This window comes from Mastigoproctus giganteus, chromosome 6, assembly GCF_048544385.1.
Source record: "Mastigoproctus giganteus isolate SK-2022 chromosome 6, ASM4854438v1, whole genome shotgun sequence".
Taxonomy (NCBI): Eukaryota; Metazoa; Arthropoda; class Arachnida; order Uropygi; family Thelyphonidae; genus Mastigoproctus; species Mastigoproctus giganteus.
In genome coordinates this window covers 902,965-925,255 of record NC_143580.1, presented here as the reverse complement: position 1 = coordinate 925,255, position 22,291 = coordinate 902,965, and the positions used below count along the sequence as shown (strand labels likewise).

Sequence of the window (22,291 nt, the reverse complement as noted above, 5' to 3'; positions counted from 1 at the left end):
TCCCTGCATCCAGTTCTTTTGTGACTACATCATAGTATCCAATCAAATTGGTCAGGCAAGACCTGCCCTTAACAAAACCATGCTGCGTCTGAGCTATAACTGAATTCTTGTCTAGATGATCCTGCAGTGCTTCTTTAACCAGTGCCTCCATTAATTTACCTGGATCAGAAGTTAAACTAACAGGTCTATAATTACTTGTGTCAGCCTTTTATCCTCCTTTGTTAATTGGGGTTACATTTGCACATCTCCAGTCTATGGGTACCTCCCCTGAGTCCAAAGAAGCTCTCATAATTATGGCTAAGGGTTTTCTTACTTCCTTTGCTGCCTCCTTTAATATAACTGGATAGATCCCATCCACCCCAGGTGCCTTTTTTATGTTTATCCTCAACAATCTCTCCTCCACTTTCCTCTCAGTTATTACAAAATCATCCAGCTCACTGCCAATGTTTACTTTACCTACATCATTCTCCTTCCTGAATAACTCCTCATGCGTGAATGTAGATGCATTCAAAGTTCTTTGAATGCTTCCCATTTTGAATTTGCTGTTGGTAACGTCATCAGTTGGTCCCACTGTATAGAATTTAAATACTGTCTCAGTCCATCGTAGTCGCCTTTACGAAAGCAATAACCCTTCCCTTTACCACTAATGGTAGTTACCTCTTTGAGTAAATCCCACTTCAGCACACTGTGATCACTGCCACCTTGAGGTTCATTTACCTGCAGATTCTTAATGCATGAAGAATCACTACTGATAATCAAATCAAGAGTATTACTCCCTCTAGTTGCCTCCCGAACATGCTGATGTAGAAAACAATCATCCAATAAATCCACAAAAGCCTTGCTAGTGTGTGAGTGACCAGCCCCCAAATTCCAGTCAATATCTGGGAAATTAAAATCCCCCATTATAAGACTCTCTGATTTACTGGCCCACTCTATTTCCCTGTACAATTTCTTATTATACTCATCAGAGTCATTAGGCCTATAGCACACTCCTATTCTCAATTTTGATCTCCCAATGCTTATGTCACACCAAACTGACTCGACACTGCACTTTCCAGCAATGTCGACTGGCTTCACTTCCTTGGATTTTATGTATTTCTTATCTAATAGCATAACCCCTCCTCCCTTCCTATCCTGTCTATCCCTTCTATAAACATTGTACTCACCAAATTCCGGTTCTGCATTCCTTATACCTGTGCGACACCACGTCTCTGAAATCCCCACAATATCTGCCTTTGATGTTTTGAGCAATACCTCAAATTCATCAAATTTATTTACTAAACTCCTAGCATTGGTGTACACGCAAGTATACATGCACCTATTTCTATTCTTAGCTACCCTAACACAACCCATGTGTTTACTTGTACCCCAATGATTCCCAGCAGTCTCTGAAATATCCTGCAATTTATTTTCCAGGCTGCGGTTCATTCCAACAGAAGCATTGCCAGAATCACTTTCACCTCTGCCAGTGGCTACTGTTAATCTATTAGTCCTTGTATCCCCCCAATCTAGCAGTTTTCCGACCCACCTAACACTGCCTCGATAGCATCAGAAAACATTCTTGCACCCTTTCTATTTAAGTGCATCCCATCCCTGTAGAAGCAGTCTCTCCTGTTAACAAGTACAGACCAGGCTGAAAAAAATTCTACTCCTTGAGCCTTGCACAATCTTTCCAGGGTCGAATTGATCGAGAGGGATCTTATCATATACTCCCTCCTATCGTGTCTGGGCAGAATTGCAGACACTTTCAAATTCAACCCTAATTCACTGCTTTTTTTCAACAGTGACCTGTACTTGTTAAGTAATTCTGCCGGTCTCCTACTCTTAATATCATTAGTGCCAACGTGTACAACTATATCACCTTTAAAAGATGATATCCGCTCTAGAACGTCATCAACCTTTGCCCCTGGCAGACATACCCTGGTCCTGTTCCACCTGTTCCACGCTGGTGCCTAGTCTCCAGACACTGTAATTTGCAAAACTTAAGCCTTTCTTCGTAAAAGGGGTGCTCTTACGAATAAAGGCTTAAGTTTTGCAAATTACAGTGTCTGGAGACTAGGCACCAGCGAAGTGATCTGATAGAGGTGTATAAAGCCTTGAATGGTTTGAGCATGCTCAATGCTGATGGGATTCTTCCTCTAGCTCAGAATAATAACCTGAGAGGGCATAAATTCAAATTGAGGAAAGACAGATGTAGGATAGACGTGCGGAAATTTGCCTTTAGCCAGCGGGTGGTTGGTTGGTGGAACAGACTTCCATCCCTTGTGGTGGAGGTTGATAGCCTAAATAAGTTTAAGGCTCAGCTGGACAGGTATTTTGAACGAACGGAGGGGTGAAGTGGAAGTGGGTTTTTTTTTTGGCTGATGCTGCATAAGCTTGCTTTCTTGCATCAAATGCCTCTTCTAATGCTAATGCTATCCTTTTTACAAAGCATGTTTCCCCTTTCCCTGACAATAGTCACCAACAACTACTAGTTCCATTGGGACCAGCGCATTCTGCCTTGGGGGCTGCCGCTGTGTTGCGTGATGACCAAGTGCAAGCTCTGGCATTGGTGTGGGCAGCTGAGAGCTTGATGGGGCCCTCACTTTTAATCCTTCGAGGGCATCCACCCTGTCCTTCAAGCTCTCATATAGGCAAAAGTACTAGGGTCAAGAAGACTCCAGACCTGATCATCACCATGAAACAGATGGTAACATAAAGCTGGTTGGCAGTACATGAACACTAACAGGAGTGATCAGAGAGAGTTCTAAATTGTATGATGAGGAAAGAAGTAGCAGTTGCATAAAGGCAAAGGAATGGGTTTTAATTTCTGGTTATGCTTAAGGTACTACATGGCCCTCTATCAACTGGGAAAGAGAGTGCACAGAGAGCAAAATACATTAGAATTGTGGTATACCTTTAGAACTATATTGACAAGCATTGAATGAATACATATATTGTTAAAAAAGTATAATAAGAGGAAAATTTGGTGATGAATAAATAATGAGCCAATATAATAGAGCAGAAAAGGATGAAACAGAAAAGTTACAGAGCAATAAAATGTACCAAACCTATAACAGCTACAAACTGATATGTAATAGTACCATAGAAAAAGTTAGGCTAGCAAAGTCAGATGAGAACTCATTGACTTAGAGAGTAAAGAGCAGAGATGAGTTTATCATGTATGTGAATACAAGGAGCAGAAGAAATCAGATCAGACACTTGTGTAATGGTACAGGAAAGCCTTAGATAAAACAACTGACGTTCAGATGAATTGGATGAGTTGTTTGCATCGATATTTACGGAAGAGAGAACCTTCACGTTATGAGGAGGACAGGTGAAACTGGAATGCACAAAATTAGTGATACTGTTTCAATAATTTCATATTACACCTAATTCTGTTTTTGCACGAACTTTTTTTACACGAATTTGGTTTAACACGAATTCAAAATAAATATTTCATTCTCTTTTTACGCGAGTCATTTTGATTTAACACGATTTCTATGAATTTTTTTTTGCCTAAATTCTAAGAATTTTTTTTTTATTTGTGGCATATTAGTATCATTTCTATATTACACGCATCAATAGATTGGATAACAGCTAGTGTATGCGTTTTGAAACGCGTGCTTTTGCTTACCAATGTTTACGTCTAGGTATCTATGAATCATCAACGTTTTTATTAATTTTGTGCACATCTACGGTATTCGTGCATTGTATCTTCAGCAGACATGTAGTAGTAAGCTCTATTTCAAAGTGAAAGAATCTTTAGTGAAATTTGTGCACATATAAATTTATTAATTTTGCCGATAGTCAATAAATTGTAAGTTTACAAAATTTTCATACCTTTTTTTATTAATTATAACTGAGATATTTTTCGGTAGCCCTTATATAATGTCGAATAATTCGCCTATTACCAAAATGAAAAGGAAAGCGATTTCTTTGGAACTTAAAATTCAAATTTTAGATCGTCTTGCAACTGTACAAGGGGCTACGTCTGTAGGAAGGCATTTTGGTGTACATGAAGCTACCGTAAGAACTATTAAGAAAAATGAAGCTGCAATTAGGAAGTCGGTATGTTCTGGAACAAAAGTAAGTGTTAATTCATCATCATATACAAGAGATATTGTCAAGGAAAAAATGGAAAAGGCCCTGGTAATGTGGATAGAAGATCAGTCACAAAAAAGAGTACCAGTTGATGGAAATGCCATCAAGCAAACAGCACTAAGAATTTACAGACAGATTAAAGAAAAGGAGCCAAGCACTTCATCTCAGGTAAACAGAAAATATGAATTTTCTGCGAGTACAGGTTGGATGACAGGGTTTCTTAAAAGGAATGCTCTTCATAATATAAAAATTAAAGGTGAAACTGCATCTGCAGATGAATCGGCTGCTAAAGTATTCCCGCAGGAACTTGCAAAAATTATTGAAGATGGAGGATACACTCCTGATCAAGTGTGGAATGCAGATGAAACTGGTTTCTTCTGGAAACGAATGCCGAACAGAACGTATGTAGCCAAATCGCAGAAAACTGCTGGTGGTTTTAAGGTAGCTAAGGATTGTGTGACCTTATTATTTTCCTCCAACGCTTCAGGAGATCGTATGTTGAAACCACTGCTGGTAAATCGAGCCCTAAACCCACGTTCAATGAAAGGTGTAGATATCAATAAATTGCCTGTTCACTGGATGGCAAACAAGAAGGCCTGGGTGACCACTACTATTTTTACAGAATGGTTCAACAAATGTTTCGTCCCAGAAGTCAGACGTTATATGAATTTGAAAGGTCTCGAATTTAAAGTTCTTCTGATTCTTGACAATGCACCCGGCCATCCTGTCTTGGAACACCCAAATGTACAAATTTTATTTCTGCCACCTAATACTACATCTTTGATACAACCGCTAGACCAAGGTATAATTGTGACAATTAAAACATACACCGTAAAACGAACATTCCAACACGTTTTGGACAAACTGAATGATGAAACACTAACAGTCATTGATGTGTGGAAGAAATTCTCAATTATGGATTGTATCAATCAAGTTGGATTAGCGTTAACAGAATTAAAACCAGCAACTTTAAATGCGTGTTGGAAAGCGGTTTGGCCACAATGTGTAAAAAGCAAAGATCCCATCATCCCTAATACGACCGAATTTCCCAACATCATTACAATGGCACACAAAATTGGTGGAGAAGGATTCGATGATCTATCGTTTGAAGATATTGATGAATTGTTAACCGACAAAGCCCTAAGCGAAGATGAAATATTAGAGGTTGTCCTTGGGACTCCTTATCCCACAGAACGTAGTGATAATGAAGAAAATGATCCTGTTCTAAATGCAGATTTAATAAAAGAAGGTCTGGAACTGGCTAGAAAATTAGGTAATCATTTTGTCAAACATGACCCTAATGAGGAACGCGCTGGGAAGTTTCAACGCGAACTGAAGTTGTTGACAGCCTCTTACAGAGAATTATATAACGGACTAACCAAAACACGAACACAACGATTAATAACTGAATTCGTTCGTAAAACCGGTGAAACATCAGCACCAGAGGAGATTCGTGCTGATTTTGCTGAAGAGATCACAGAAAGAATTTCATTAATAGAGGAAGAAGACGATGTCCACAACATTTCTAGTGATGGCAGTGATATTCCAGTCGTACGCAAACGTATGCGCCGTTTATTATCAGAAAGTGGAAAATGAATAAAATCTTGTTATATGTAAAACAGATTTTTTTTGTTCATGAAGAATTTTTTTTCATTTCATATGCATACAAATTTATTTTAGTACATTTTAATTACATATTATTACATGTGTATTTTGTTGAAATAAAATAATAAGCTTAAAACGAATATTTTATGTGTTTTTTTTTTAATTATTTTTACTGATTTTTTTAGATCCGGAACCAATCTTCTTTTCTTCCATAAATACAATGTCTTTTTTTACACGAATTTTTTTTACACGTATTTTTCAGGAATGTATCTATCGTGTAAAAACAGAATTAGGTGTATTTATTAGAAAAACTTTTGAGCCTAAAAGCAAGGCAAGTAAGGCTCCTAAAGTTATCATATTAGTATTAGCCAGGGCTGCGCAAAGGTACTTGGGGGCCCGGATGCAAAAGGGATTAACGGGCCTCATTTAGTTATGTTGAGACAAATATATTAAAAGGGAGCATATATTTATTAAGTATTAATTATTACAATTATTTTAATACTATTAAAATATAATTATTACAATATTGTTATGTTTTGATAAATAATCAAAACAATCAGGTATAACAGACTTAATATTATCATCAACTTTAAAAAAGGGAATTTACACAAATGCTTTATGTATTCATCATCATCATCAGTCATTTTCAATCCACTGCAGGATGAAGGCCTCTGCAGCAACTTTCCAGTTCCTTCTGTTTGGTGCAATGACCATCCATTTACTACCGACGAACTTATGAATTTCATCTGTCCATCTCTATCGTTGTCTTCCAGGTTTTCTTCTAGCTCTGGGTACCATTCTGTTATTTTCTTAGTCCATCTGTCGTTATGTCTTCGAGCTATGTGTCCTGCCCAAGACCATTTTAGTTCTTTAGTTTTAATAAGAATGTCCTTTACTGGAGTTTGCTGCCTAATCCATGTGTTTCTCTTCTTATCTAGCAGTCTGATTCCCAATATAATTCATTTCATTCTTCGCTGTGTAGTTCTCAGCTTCTCTTCCATTCTTTTGGTGAGTGCCCAAGTTTCATTTCCATAAGTCATGGTGGGTAGTATACATTGGTTCATTATATTATGTTTCAGAGAAATTGGGATATTGTTCCTCAGTATGTGACTATATATCCTGAATGTTATCCATTCAAAATTTATTCTTCTCTTGACTTCCAGCCATTTATCATTATTACAGCTAATGACTTGTCCCAGATAAGTATATGAATCCACCTTTTCAATTACTGCTCCTTCAATCATTATTTCCCTTTCTGTGGCATACTTGTTCATCATTACTTTTGTTTTAGCCATATTCATCTTTAGTCCAAAATCCTTACTAGCTGTGCATAACTGATTAAGATTTTCCTCTAATTCTTTGCGATCGTGGCTTATGACCACAATGTCATCTGCAAATCGTAAATGGTTTAGGTACTCTCCGTTCACATCGACTCCTTTCTGCGACCAGTCTAATCTTCTGAAAGCTTCCTCAAGGGTAGCAGTAAACAGCTTCGGAGATATTGTGTCTCCTTGTTGAACTCCTTTCTCGATTTTAAATTTGCTACTGTCTTTGTCTAGCCTAATAAAGGAGGTAGCACACTCATATATTTTCTTCAAAATCATAATATATGGGGTATCAATGCCTTGTCTTTCCAGTGCCCGAAACATTGCCTTATGCTGTATGGAGTCAAATGCCTTTTCATAATCCACAAATGCTTGGCATAATGGTGTTTTATATTCATTTGCTTTCTCCATTAGCTGTGATATTACGTGAATTTTCCATTATGCAATGGGTTTTCCTCGACCTAAAAAAAAAAAATCTTTATTGTTCTAGTCTTTTTCACCACAGTTCTCTGTATCTTCCTCTCTTAGTCCTCATCTTTCCATGCCTTTACGGACTCCATTCATCCACCCCTCCCTTGGTTTTCCTCCTTCCTGGTGTCACCCAATTCATAATAACTTTTGGAAATCTATCCTCCATTTTTCTGGTATGTTTATATCAGAAAAATATTGTATCAGTTTTCACTTCCATCATTCGTAAAATCTGTTCATCTCTTATTTTCTCCAGTCTTGATTTTCTTGCTGCTCTTCTCCAGTAATCCATTTCTGTTGCAAGAAATTTCCCCTGTTGTCCATTCACTGTCCATGTTTCTGCCCCATAAAGAATAATGCTCTGTTCTATTGTTTGGTAGATCTCTTTGTTTTATTAAGTATATTTCTACTCCACAGGATTGCATTCAGCATAGCTTCACTTTCCTTCTGTTGCTAATTCTCTTCTTAAAACCTCCATTTAGATGATCCATCAGCCTGTATTATCAATCCCAAATATTTAAAGTTATGTACTATTTTAAGTTTATATCCATCTATCTCCAGAATGTATTCTGCTTTTGATGTTAAGTATTCTGTCTTATCATAATTTATCTTTAATCCCCATTCTCCACCACCAATTTCCTGCACATTTATTGTATCATCCATGTCTTGTGCTACCACCACCTGATCATCAGCAAATAGTAAGTTGAATATGTGCACATTGTTCTCAACAGGTGTACCCATATTGTTGCATTTTCTGGACCATTCACTTCCATCATTTGTAAAATCTGTTCATCTCTTATTTCCTCCAGTCTTGATTTTCTTGCTGCTCTTCTCCAGTAATCTGGAGAAGAGCAGCAGGAAAATATATGGATATAGATCTTAAAAAGAGTTGGTGACATATTGCAGCTTTGCAGAAGGCCCTTTTGAAGTAGTAAACTCATGGGATAGTCTTCACCCCATTTTAACTCTACATGTGTGCTGTCCTTATACATGGCCTTAATGATATTTATCAGTGGTTCACTGATAGATGCCCACTTTAAAGCTTCCCATAGAAGTTATCTAGACAAACTTGTCATATGCCTTCTCTGGATCTATAAAGATCATCCCAAAATTTTGACATTTCTCATACTTTTTTTTTAAAGAATTTGTCTTAGTGTGAATATATGGTCTACACAATGATCTGCCTGCTGTAAAACCACATTGTTCTTTTGATCCCTGGAATTCCTTTTCCAATCGACTTCTTATAATCCTACCAATGGTTTTCATGATGCAGTTTATTATGCAGATGCTTCTATAATTTGAACAAGTTCTTCTGTCTCCTTTTTTAAAAATTGAGACCATATACCCTGAAGTCATTTCCTTTGGTATTTTCTCTCCTCTAAATATGCCATTTATTAGTTTTGTGGTTAATGTAATCACTTTTTTTCCCCTCCATATTTCATCAATTCTAAGCAAATCCCTCCTGGTCCAGGTGCTTTACCATTTTTCCCTGCCTTCAGCTCTCTCTCTCCACTTCCTTTGGTGCAATCCTGTACCTGTATGCAGATGTTTGTTCTTTTCCATGTATTATTCTCTATTGTCTCCTAATAGTTTCTTATAATATAGTAGTCATTCTTCCATCTCTATTATCTCCAAATTTGTCTTGTGTATATTTTGATTCCTCGTACCCTTTAATACTGACCAGGCTTCTGCTGATCTTCGAAACCCTAATTTACTATTTATGTTTGCACACATTCTTTCCCATGCTTCATTCTTTGCATCCCTACATTGTTTGCTTCCTCCTTCTTCACTTTATAAGCCATCTTATCTTCCTCGTTCTTTATATTTAACCATTTTTGATACGCCTTCTTTTTCTCTTCTACTATTTTGCTAACCTCCTCCATCCACCAGTAGTTTTCCTTATGTCTTCCATTATCTTTGTAACTCAATACCTCCTGTGCTACCTTTTTTATGTTTTGTGTGAAATATTCATAAATATTATCTGTGCTTTCTTCAAACTCTTCATCTATTTCGTGGTCCATTCTCTGAACATAGAGTCATACTTTCATCATGAATCAACTCAATATTAATTTTTTTTTTATCACACCCTCTTCTTCCTTCACTTCAGTTTGTTGTTCTGTATCCTGTGTCTAAGGCCAAAGAGTTTTTGCTCTGACAAAATAGTGGTCTGATCTGCAATCCAACCCTCTATACACTCATGTCATTTAATATAACTCAACTTATTTGTTTTGATATGACATAATCAATGATAGATCTACATTGCTTAGTTGTTTGAGTCCATTTAAATTTGTGAATATTTTTATGCTTATAAAATGTGTTATTAATTTTAAAATTGAACTGTCCACATAACTCTATTAATCGATCACCATTGCCATTTCTTTTCTTCTTCAAATCTTCCCACCAGTCCACTATTGATTATTACAATATTATTAAATAGTAAAAACAAAATAATCACCTATAACAGACATATTAAATGTTATTATCAATTTGATACAAAGAGGGAATTCACAGAAATATATTTTATGTATTTTTAGTTTTTTTAGAAGTCTTTTCCACCCAGTTATTAATTACATGTCACACAGATATAAGGAATGCAGAACTGGAATTTGGGGAGTACAATATCTACAAAAAGGATAGACAGGATAGGAAGAGAGGAGGGGTTATGCTATTAGTTAAGAAACACATAAAATCCAAGGAAGTGAAGCCAGTCGACATCGCTGGACAGTACAGTGTCGAGTCAGTTTGGTGTGACATAAGCATTGGGAGATCAAAATTGAGAGTAGGAGTGTGCTATAGGCCTAATTAGCATTAGCATTAGTAGAGGCATTTGATGCAAGAAAGCAAGCTTATGCAGCATCAGCCAAAAAAAAAAAAAAAAAAAAAACCACTTCCACTTCACCACTTCAACTTCGTTCGTTCAAAATACCTGTCCAGCTGAGCCTTAACCTTATTTAGGCTATCAACTTCCACGACAAGGGATGGAAGTCTGTTCCACCAACCAACCACTCGCTGGCTAAAGGCAAATTTCCGCACGTCTATCCTACATCTGTCTTTCCTCGATTTGAATTTATGCCCTCTCAGGTGATTATTCTGAGCGAGAGGAAGAATCCCATCAGCATTGAGCATGCTCAAACCATTCAATGCTTTATACAACTCTATCAGATCACCTCGCTGGTGCCTAGTCTCCAGACACTGTAATTTGCAAATCTTAAGCCTTTCTTCGTAAGAGCACCCCTTTGTTCCATTCACTAATCTTGTTGCCCTTCTCTGTACTCGTTCCAGCAGCTCTACATCCTTCTTGAAATGAGGCCTCCAGGCCTGTATATAGTACTCTAGGTGTGGCCTGACCATTGCCTTATACAAGGGAATAATCACCTCCTTATCCCTGCTAGAAAAATTCCTATATATCATTGACAATACACCATGAGCTACTCTTGCAGCCCATCTGCACTGCTCAGAGAACTTCATATCTGCCTGCACAACCACCCCCAGGTCCCTTTCATTCTCTACCACTGTCAGTGTAATACCACAGAGTTGATACATTGCTCTGGGGTTGCTGTTTCCCATGTGTAGTACTTTACATTTGTCAATGTTAAACTTCATTTGCCACCTCTCAGCCCATCTGCTCAACCTTTCCAGATCCTGTTGCAGCAGCATAGTGTCAGTAGTGTCCTTGACAACCCTGCCTACCTTTGTATTGTCTGCAAACTTCGACATTAAGCTTGATATACCATCATCAATATCATTTATGAATACAGAAAACAATAATGGACCCAACACTGAGCCCTGAGGGACTCCACTAATAACATTAGTCCACGACGAGCAGTGTCCATTGATTACCACTCTCTGTCTTCTCCCCCTCAGCCACCCATTTACCCACAGCAGCAATTTGCCTCCAATGTTACACTGCTCCAATTTGTGCAGCAGTCTTCCATGTGCAACAGTATCAAAAGCCTTTCTAAGATCCAAGTATATAATATCAAAGTTATTCCCTGCATCCAGTTCCTTTGTGACTGCATCATAGTATCCAATTAAATTGGTCAGGCAAGACTTCCCCTTAACAAAACCATGCTGTGTCCGAGCTATAACTGAAGTCTTGTCTAAATGATCCTGCAGTGCTTCTTTAACTAGTGCCTCCATTAATTTTACTGGAACAGAATTTAAAATCACAGGTCTATAATTGCTTGTGTCAGTTTTTGATCCTCCTTTGTGAATTGGGGTCACATTTGCACATCTCCAGTCTATGGGTACCTCCCCTGAGTCCAAAGAAGCTCTCATAATTATGGCTAAGGGTTTGCTTACTTCCTTTGCTGCCTCCTTTAATATAACTGGATAGATCCCATCCACCCCAGGTGCCTTTCTTGTGTTTATCTTCAACAATTTCTCCTCCACTTTACTCTCAGTTATTACAAGATTCTCTAGCTTACTGCTAGAGTTGAATACACCTCTGGCTTTCCCCTCGCGAAATTACTCCTCATGTGTGAATGTCGATGCAAAATATTCATTTAGTTTGTTAGCTACCTGAGCAGGATCATCAACAGTTGACCCATCGATATAAAGTGGACCAATCTGATTCATCCCCTTCCTTCTAGAGTTTACATAAGTAAAGAACTCTTTGCTGTTTTTCTTTGCACCCTTTGCCAAAGATTTCTCGTAATCTGCCTTCGCCTGCCTAACCTCCTTTGTAACTTGGTTACAGATCAACTTGTGTCTATCATAGGCTTCTGTGTCATGTGTTAATTTGTATGTATCCCATGCATGTTTCTTCTCTGCCATATGCCTCATCAGTTCATCTGACATCCATTTAGGCCTAAACCTTGAACAATATTTCTTAGTTGGTATGTAAAGTCTAGTAGCTTCCAAGATACGTTCTTTGAATGCTTCCCATTTTGCATTTACTGTTGGTAACATCATCAGTTGGTCCCACTGTATAGAATTTAAATACTGTCTCAGTCCATCGTAGTCGCCTTTACGAAAGCAATAACCCTTCCCTTTACCCCTAATTGTAGTTACCTCTTTGAGTAAATCCCACTTCAGCACACTGTGATCACTGCCACCTAGTGGTTCATTTATCTGCAGATTCTTAATGCATGAAGAATCACTGCTGATAATCAAATCAAGAGTATTCCTCCCTCTAGTTGCCCCCCGAACATGCTGATGTAGAAAACAATCATCCAATAAATCCACAAAAGCCTTGCTAGTGTGTGAGTGACCAGCCCACAAATTCCAGTCAATATCTGGGAAATTAAAATCTCCCATTATAAGACTCTCTGATTTACTGGCCCACTCTATTTCCCTGTACAGTTTCTTATTATACTCATCAGAGTCATTAGGCCTATAGCACACTCCTACTCTCAATTTTGATCTCCCAATGCTTATGTCACACCAAACTCACTCGACACTGCACTGTCCAGCGATGTCCACTGGCTTCACTTCCTTGGATTTTATGTATTTCTTAACTAATAGCATAACCCCTCCTCCCTTCCTATCCAGTCTATCTTTTCTGTAGACGTTGTACTCCCCAAATTCCAGTTCAGCATTCCTTATATCTGTGTGACACCAAGTCTCTGATATCCCAACAATATCTGCCTTTGATGTTTTGAGCAATACCTCGAATTCATCAAATTTATTTACTAAACTCCTAGCATTGGTGTACACACAAGTATATATGCACCTATTTCTATTCTTAGCTACCCTAACACAACCCATGTGTTTACTTGTACTGCAATGACTCCCAGCAGTCTCTGAAATATCCTGAATCTTGTTTTTCAGGCTTCTGCTCATTCCAATAGAAGGAGTGCAAGAATCTCTTTCACCTCTGCCAGTGGCTACTATTAATCTGTTTGTCTTCGTATCCCCCCCTGATGACTCTGATGAGTATAATAAGAAACTGTACAGGGAAATAGAGTGGGCCAGTAAATCAGAGAGTCTTATAATGGGAGATTTTAATTTCCCAGATATTGACTGGAATTTGGGAGCTGGTCACTCACACACTAGCAAGGCTTTTGTGGATTTATTGGATAATTGTTTTCTACATCAGCATGTTCGGGAGGCAACTAGAGGGAGTAATACTCTTGATTTGATTATCAGTAGTGATTCTTCATGCATTAAGAATCTGCAGATAAATAAACCACTAGGTGGCAGTGATCACAGTGTGCTGAAGTGGGATTTACTCAAAGAGGTAACTACCATCAGGGGTAAAGGGAAGGGTTATTGTTTCGTAAAGGCAACTACGACGGTATGAGACAGTATTTCAATTCTATACAGTGGGACGAACTGATGATGTTACCAACAGAAAATTCAAAATGGGAAGCATTCAAAGAACTTATCTTGGAAGCTACAAGGCTTTACATACCAACTAAGAAATATTGTTCAAGGTTAAGGCATAAATGGATGTCAGATGAACTAATGAGACATATGGCATAAGAAAAATGCATGGGATACATATAAATTAACACGTGACACTGAAGCCTATGATAGATATAAGTTGATCTGTAACCAAGTTACAAAGGAGCTTAGGCAGGAGAAGGCAGATTACGAGAAATCTTTGGCAAGGGATGCAAAGAGTTCTTTACTTACGTAAACTCTAGAAGGAAGGTGATGAATCAGATTGGTCCACTTGATATCGATGGTTCAACTGTTGATTATCATGCTCAGGTAGCTAACAAACCAAATGAATATTTTGCATCAACATTCACACATGAGGAGTTATTCAGTGAGGAGAATGCCAGAGGTGTATTCAACTCTTGCAGTAAGCTAGATAATCTTGTAATAAATGAAAGTAAAGTGGAGGAGAAATTGTTGAAGATAAACACAACAAAGGCACCTCGGATGGATGGGATCTATCCAGTTATATTAAAGAAGGCAGCAAAGGAAGTGAGCAAACCCTTAGCCATAATTATGAGAGCTTCCTTGAACTCGGGGGGGGGGGGTACCCATAGAATGGAGATGTGCAAATGTTTCCCCAATTCACAGAGGATCAAAGGCTGACACAAGTAATTATAGACCTGTGAGTTTTTCTGTTCCAGGAAAATTAATGGAGGCACTGGTTAAAGAAGCACTGCAGGATCATCTAGACCAGTGGTCTCAAACTCAAATTGCATGCAGGCCGAATGCACGATATGAAAGCAGCTGACGGGCCGGAATTTTTTTTTAACAAAATGAGAGTGAATATAAGTACTGTATTTACAACAAATACATAATTGAAATGAATTTGCGGGCTGTGTAAAATTGCTTCAGGGAGAAGCATGCGGCCCACGGGCCGCCAGTTTGAGACGACCACTGATCTAGCATTAGCATTAGCATTAGTAGAGGCATTTGATGCAAGAAAGCAAGCTTATGCAGCATCAGCCAGAAAAAAAAAAACAAAAAACCCACTTCCGCTTCACCCCTTTGTTCGTTCAAAATACCTGGCCAGCTGAGCCTTAAACTTATTTAGGCTATCAACCTCCACCACAAGGGATGGAAGTCTGTTTCACCAACCAACCACCCGCTGGCTAAAGGCAAATTTCCGCACGTCTATCCTACATCTGTCTTTCCTCAATTTGAATTTATGCCCTCTCAAGCAATTATTCTGAGCAAGAGGAAGAATCCCATCAGCATTGAGCATGCTCAAACCATTCAAGGCTTTATACACCTCAATCAGATCACCTCGCAGGTGCCTAATCTCTAGACACTGCAATTTGCAAAACTTAAGCCTTTCTTCGTAAGAGCAACCCTTTGTTCCATTCACTCATCTTGTTGCCCTTCTCTGTACTTTTTCCAACAGCTCTACATCCTTCTTAAAATGAGACCTCCAGACCAGTATACAGTACTCAAGGTGTGGCCTGACCATTGCCTTATACAAGGGGATAATCACCTCCTTATCTCTGCTAGAAAAATTCCTATATATCATTGACAAGATAACAGGAGCTATTCTTGCAGACCGTCTGCACTGCTCACAAAACCTCATATCTGCCTGCACAATTACTACGACTGTCAGCGTAGTACCACAGTTGATACGTTGCTCTGGGGGTACTGCTTCCCATATGTAGTACTTTACATTTGTCAATGTTAAACTTCATTTGCCACCTCTCAGCCCATCTGCTCAACCTTTCCAGATCCTGTTGCAGCAGCAGCATGCTGTCAGTAGTGTCCTTAACAACCTACCAACCTTAATATCGTCTGCAAACTTGGACATTAAGCCTGATATACCATTATCAATATAATTTATAAATACAGAAAACAACAATGGACCCAACACTGAACCCTGCTTCACTTCGTGGACTAATAACATTAGTCCACAAAGGGCAGTGTCAATTGATTACCACTCTCTGTCTTCTCTCACTCAACCATCCCTTTATCTTTAACCCTCCATTAACTTCCCTGGAACAGAACTTAAACTAACAGGTCTGTAATTACCTGTCTCTCCCTTTAATCCTCCATTGTGGAATGGGGTCATAATTGCGCATCTCCAGTCCACGGGTACCTTCTCTGAGTCCAAAGAAGCTCTCATGATTATGTCTAAGGGTTTGCTTACTTCCTTTGCCACCTCCTTTAATACAACCAGATACATTCCATCCACCCCAGGTGCCTTTCTTATGTTTATCTTCAGCAATTTCTCTTCCACTTTCCTCTCAGTTATTACAAAATCATCTAGCTCATTGCCAGAGTTTAACTCACCTCTGGCATTTCCCTCGCTGAATAACTCCTCATGTGTGAATATCAATGCAAAATATTCATTTAGTTTGTTAGCTACCTTAGCTAACACCTGCTTTGCCACCTCCTTTAATACAACTGGATAGATTCCATCCAACCCAGGTGCCTTTCTTATGTTTATCTTCAACAATTTTTCCTCCACTTTCCTCTCAGTTATTACAAAATCGTTTAACTCACTACTAGAGTAGTAAACTCACCTCTGGCATTTCCCTCGCTGAATAACTCCTCATGTGTGAATGTCGATGCAAAATATTCATTTAGTTTGTTAGCTACCTGAGCAGGATCATCAACAGTTGAACTATCAATATCAAGTGGACCAATGTCATTCATCCCTTTCCTTCTAGAGTTTACATAAGTAAAGAACTGTTTGCAGTTTTTCTTTGCATCCTTTGCCAAAGATTTCTCGTAATCTGCCTTCGCCTACCTAAACTCCTTTGTAAATTGGTTACAGATCAACTTATATCTGTCATAGGCTTCTTTGTCACATGTTAATTTATATGTATCCCATGCATATTTCTTCTCTGCCATATGTCTCATTAGTTCATCTGATATCCATTTAGGCCTAAACCTTGAACAATATTCCTTGGTTGGTATGTAAAGCCTAGTAGCTTCCAAGATAAGTTTTTTGAATGCTTCCCATTTTGAATTTGCTGTTGGTAACATCATCAGTTGGTCCCACTGTATAGAATTTAAATACTGTCTCAGACTATCGTAGTCGCCTTTAAGAAAGCAAAAACCTTCCCTTTACCCCCAATGGTAGTTATCTCTTTGAATAAATCCCTTTCAGCACACTGTGATCACTGCCACCTAGTGGTTCCTTTATCTGCAGATTCTTAATGCATGAAGAATCACTACTGATAATCAAATCAAGAGTATTACTCCCTCTAGTTGCCTCCAGAACATGCTGATGTGAAAACAATCATCCAATAAATCCATAAAAGCCTTGACGGTGTGTGAGTGACCAACCTACAAATTTCAGTCAATATCTGGGAAATTAAAATCCCCCATTATAAGACTGATTTACTGGCCCACTCTATTTCCCTGTACAGCGTCTTATTATATTCATCAGAGTCATTAGGCCAATAGCACACTCCTACTCTCAATTTTGATTTCCCAAAGCTTATGTCACACCAAACTGTCTCGACGCTGCACTGTCCAGTGATGTGAAATGGCTTCACTTCCGTGGATTTTATGTTTCTTAACTAATAGCATAACCCCTCCTTAAATAACATAGATGGATTAACTATTGATGATCATGCTCAGGTAGCTGATAAACTGAATGAGTATTTTGCATCTACATTCACACATGAGGAGTTATTCAATGAGGGTAATGCCAGAAGTTTATCAAATGCTAACAGGGAGCTAAGTGATTTTGTAATAACTGAGAGCAAAGTGGAGGAGAAATTGTTGAAGTTATATATAAGGCACCTGGGATGGATAGGATCTATCCAGTTATATTAAAGGAGGCAGCAAAGGAAGTAACCAAACCCTTAGCCATAATTATTAGAGCTTCCTTGGACTGGGGAGGTCCATACGGACTTCCCCTGAGTCCAAGGAGCACCTGGAGGTGTGCAAATGTACAACCGATTCACAAAGGGGTTTCAAAAGGTGACACAAGTAACTACAGACCTGTTAGTTTAACTTGTGTTCTGGAGAAAATAATGGAATCACTGGTTAAAGAAGCATTGCAATATCATCTAGACAAGACTGCAGTGATAGTTAAGACAAAGCATGGATTTGTTAAAGGGAGGTCTTGTCTGACCAATTTGATTGGATACAATGTGGTCACAAAGGAACTGAATGCCAAAAATAATTTTGATATCATATACTTGGATTTCAGGAAAGTTTTTAATACTGTTGCACATGAAAGACTGCTGTACAAATTGGAGAGGTATGGCATTAAGGGTAAGTTGCTACAATGGATAAAGGGACGGTTGAGTGGGAGATGACAGAGAGTGGTAATCAATGGACACTGCTCTTTGTGGACAAATGTTATTAGTGGAGTTCCCCAGGGTTCAGTGTTGGGCCCATTGTTGTTTTGTATATTTATTAATGATATTGATGAAGGTATATCGGATTTAATGCCCAAGTTTCCAGATGATACAAAGGTTTGCAGGGTTGTTAATGACAGTAAAGACAGTATGCTACTCCAACTGGATCTAGATAAGTTGGGAAAATGGGCTGAGAAGTGGTAACTGAAGTTTAACATTGACAAATACAAAGTACTGCATATGGGTAGCAATAACGAAAGAGAAACATACCAACTGTGTGGTTCTACACTCAGGGAAGTGGAAAGTGAAAAAGACCTGGTGGTAATCGTGCAGTCATATATGAAGTTCGCTAAGCAGTGCAGACAAGCTGCCAGGTCAGGTCATGGAATCTTTGTCAATGATATATATATGAATTTTTTTAGCAGGGACAGGGAGGTGATTATCTCATTACAAGGAAATGCTCAGGCCACACCTAGAGTACTGTGTACAGGTCTGGGGACCTCATTTTAGGAAGGATGTATAGTTGCTAGAACAAGTACAAAGAAGGGCAACAAGATTGGTGAGGGGAACAAAGGGGTGCTCTTATCAAGAAAGGCTTAAGTTCTGCAAATTGCAGAACCTGGAGAGTAGGCACCTGCGAGGTGATTTGACTGAGGTGTATAAGGCCTTGAATGGGTTGAGCAAGCTGAATGCTGATGGGATTCTTCCTCCCTGCTCAGACTAAGAACCTGAGGGGAGGACAGTTTCAAATCGAGGAAAAATAGTTGTAGAATAGATGTGCGGAAATTTGCTTTTAGCCAGCGGGTCGTTGATTGGTGGAATTGGCTTCCATCTTTTGTTGTGGAAGCTAATAGTCTAAATAAATTTATGGCTGAGCTGGACAGGCATTTGGAATGAATGGAGGGGTGAAATGAGAAGGGTTCTTTTTTTGGTTGATGCTGCATAAGCTTGCTTTCTTGCATCATATGCCTCTAGTAATTACACACACACATGAAAATCATATGCCTGACTGATTACACACACACACATGAAAACAAGTTTATACATAAAAGTTCAGGAACAGTTACCTTGCTTATTGGATTTATAAAGAAAAATGATTATAATGATAAAAAATCATGCCTTAATTTTTTAATTGAGATGCTTGGTGCTTTCTGCCAGTAGCATAATCTTTACCTCTCTAACTTCCTATTGACAGCATTCCACTTAACCCTTTTCTGGTAGCAACCACCATCTGCATTTTCAAATTTCTCACATCCAATCTGATTATGTTACTAAAAAGCCCATGATAGTGAAAAATTAATATTAAATAGAATGCTGAAAACAAGAACATGCTGGATAAAACAGTAAAATAAAATAAAGTGTCTAAATATAAATATGTAGTGTCTAAATATAAATATGTAACAGAGGATGATAAAACTGGATAAAATCAGTAGAAGGTAAATTACAAGCACCGAAGAAACTGAACTAACACATATCCTATTATACAACAACCTCATTCCTAAAACAGGGTAAAAACACAATCCTTGATTGAGAGATAAATCCAATCCCCAATTCACAAAGGGGGGATCGAAAGGTGACACGAGTAATTACAAATCAGTTAGTTAAACTTCTGTTCCGGGTAAAATAACGGACTCACTGGTTAGAGATGCATTGCAGGATCATCTAGACAAGACTGCAGCAATAATTCCGACACAGCATGGGTTTCTTAAGGGAAAGTATTGTCTGACAAATTTGATTGGATATTATGATGTGGTTACAAAGGAACTGGATGCAAAAAATAATTTTGATATCATATACTAGGATTTCAGGAAATATTTTGACACTGTTGCGCATGAAAGACTACTGTGCAAATTGGAGCAGAATGGTATTAAGGGTAAGTTGCTACAAAGGATAAAATGATGGTTGAGTGGGAGAAGACAGAGGGTGGTAATCAATGGGTGCTGCTCTTTGTGGACTAATGTTATTAGTGGAGTCCCCCAGGGTTCGGTGTTGGGTCCACTGTTGTTTTGTATATTTATCAATGATATTGATGAAGGTATATCAGGCTTAGTGTCGAAGTTTGCAGATGATACAAAGAGAGGCAGGGTTGTTAATGACAGTAATGGCAATGTACTACTGCAACAGGATCTAGAAAATTTGAGATGGACATTGACAAATGCAAAGTACTGCATATGGGTAGAAGTAATCCCAGAGGAACATACCAACTGTGTGGTACTACACTTAATGTGGTAGAAAATGAAAAAGACCTAGGAGTAAGTGTGCAGTCAGATATGAAGTTTTCTGAGGGATGCAGACAGGCTGCCAGAGCAGGTAATCGGGTTTTGTCAATGATATCCAGGAATTTTGCTAGCAGGGAAAAGGAGGTGATTGTCCCTCTGTATAAGGCAATGGTTAGGCACTCCTTGAGTACTGCATACAGGTCTGGAGGCCTCATTTTAGGAAGGATGTAGATTTGCTTGAGCATATACAGAGAAGAGCAACAAGATTGGTGAGGGTAATGAGGAGGGCCTCTTACCAAGAGAGAGGCTCAAGTTCTGCAAATTGCAGTGGCTGGAGATGAGGCACCTGCAAGGTGATCTGATTGAGGTGTATAAGGATAATAGGTTGAGCATGTGTTGGACATTGTATAATGGATTGAGCATGCTGAATTCTGATGGGATTCTTCCACTTGTTCAGATTACAAACATAAGGGGGCATAAATTCAAATTAATAAAAGATAGATGTGGGGAAATTTGCCTTTGAGCAGTGTGTGGCTAATTGCTGGAAGAAATTTCCATCTGTCGTTGTGAAAGTTGATAAGTTAAATAAATTTAAGGAGGAACAGGACAAACATTTAGAGGAAATGGTTGTGTAATTTTTTTTTTTTTTTTTTTTTTTGCTGATGCTACATAAGCTCATGCACTTGCTTTCTAGCATCACATGCCAAGATTACTATAACATTAAATCCAGCAAGTTCTCAATTTCATTTCAGTGGATTGCATTTTTATATTCGATAACTTCATTTTTATATTAATATACAAAATCGAAAATAAATTAAACTAAAGTAGGAGTTATTTTAATCACATCTCTGGTATTGTTATAAACACATATGCTGTAATTGGGAGTGTTATTTTGATTTTAAAAAATATAAAATAAAATAAGAATAGTGCACAGTGCAGATCTGCCGAAAATAGTACACTATACTTGGAAACTCGAAAAAAAAAAAAAAAACAATAAAGAAATTATCTTTTCTGAAAGACTAATAAAAGAAAGAAAACTGACTGATTTATATTAATCACTGTTAATATAAATTTTGGAAGGTAAATTTATCTTCCAAAGGCACTGCGCACACATATATATTATGTCAGCTTATACAGACCTCTAAAAGTAGTTCCGCGAGCGGCTTATTGTCCTTCATTTCTAACAAATCGCCACAACGATTTTCATTAATTAATTCCATTTCAAACTGACAATAAAATGAGATTTCCAAATTCCCACTCCTTAGCACAGTGTTCAGCACGCCGTGAGTTATGCACTGAAAAATTAATTCATAATTTCATGTCATTTACACTAGATGGAGCCAAACCGTACCAGCAACGTCCTATTTTAAAGGAAAAGATCATAAATTTTATGTTTACATATTAGCATTAGCATTAGCATTAGCATTAGTAGAGGCATACGATGCAAGAAAGCAAGCTTATTCAGCATCAGCCAAAAAAAAAAAAAAAAAAACCCACTCCCATTTCACCCCTCCGTTCGTTCGAAATACCTGTCCAGTTGAGCTTTAAATTTGTTTAGGCTATCAACTTCAACAACAAGTGATGGAAGTCGGTTCCACCAACCAACCACCCGCTGGCCAAAGGCAAATTTCCGCACATCTATCCGACATCCGTCCTTCCTCAATTTGAATTTATGCCCTCTGAGGTGATTATTCTGAGAAAGATGAAGAATCCCATTGGCATTGAGCATGCTCAAACCATTCAAGGCCTTATACACCTCTATCAGATCACCTCGCCGGTGCCTAGTCTCCAGACTCTGTAATTTGCAAAACTTAAGCCTTTCTTCGTAAGAGCAACCCTTTGTTCCATTTACTAATCTTGTTGCCCTTCTCTGTACCCGTTCCAGCAGCTCTACATCCTTCTT

General features: G+C 38.3%; 1 protein-coding gene across 2 annotated transcripts in view; it reads right to left on the bottom strand.

The window, feature by feature from the left end:
• The window catches only part of LOC150083784 (PIH1 domain-containing protein 1-like), a 187,708-nt gene extending 166,036 nt beyond the window's left edge, over window positions 1–21,672 (bottom strand). For both annotated transcript variants that reach the window (XM_090374877.1, XM_090374878.1), the window contains exon 1: window positions 21,528–21,672. In XM_090374877.1, coding sequence (XP_090231003.1) covers window positions 21,528–21,608 — 81 coding nt within the window. In that variant the 5' untranslated portion in view covers window positions 21,609–21,672. The remainder of the gene's footprint in view (window positions 1–21,527) is intronic.
• Between the last annotated feature and the right edge of the window lie 619 nt (window positions 21,673–22,291).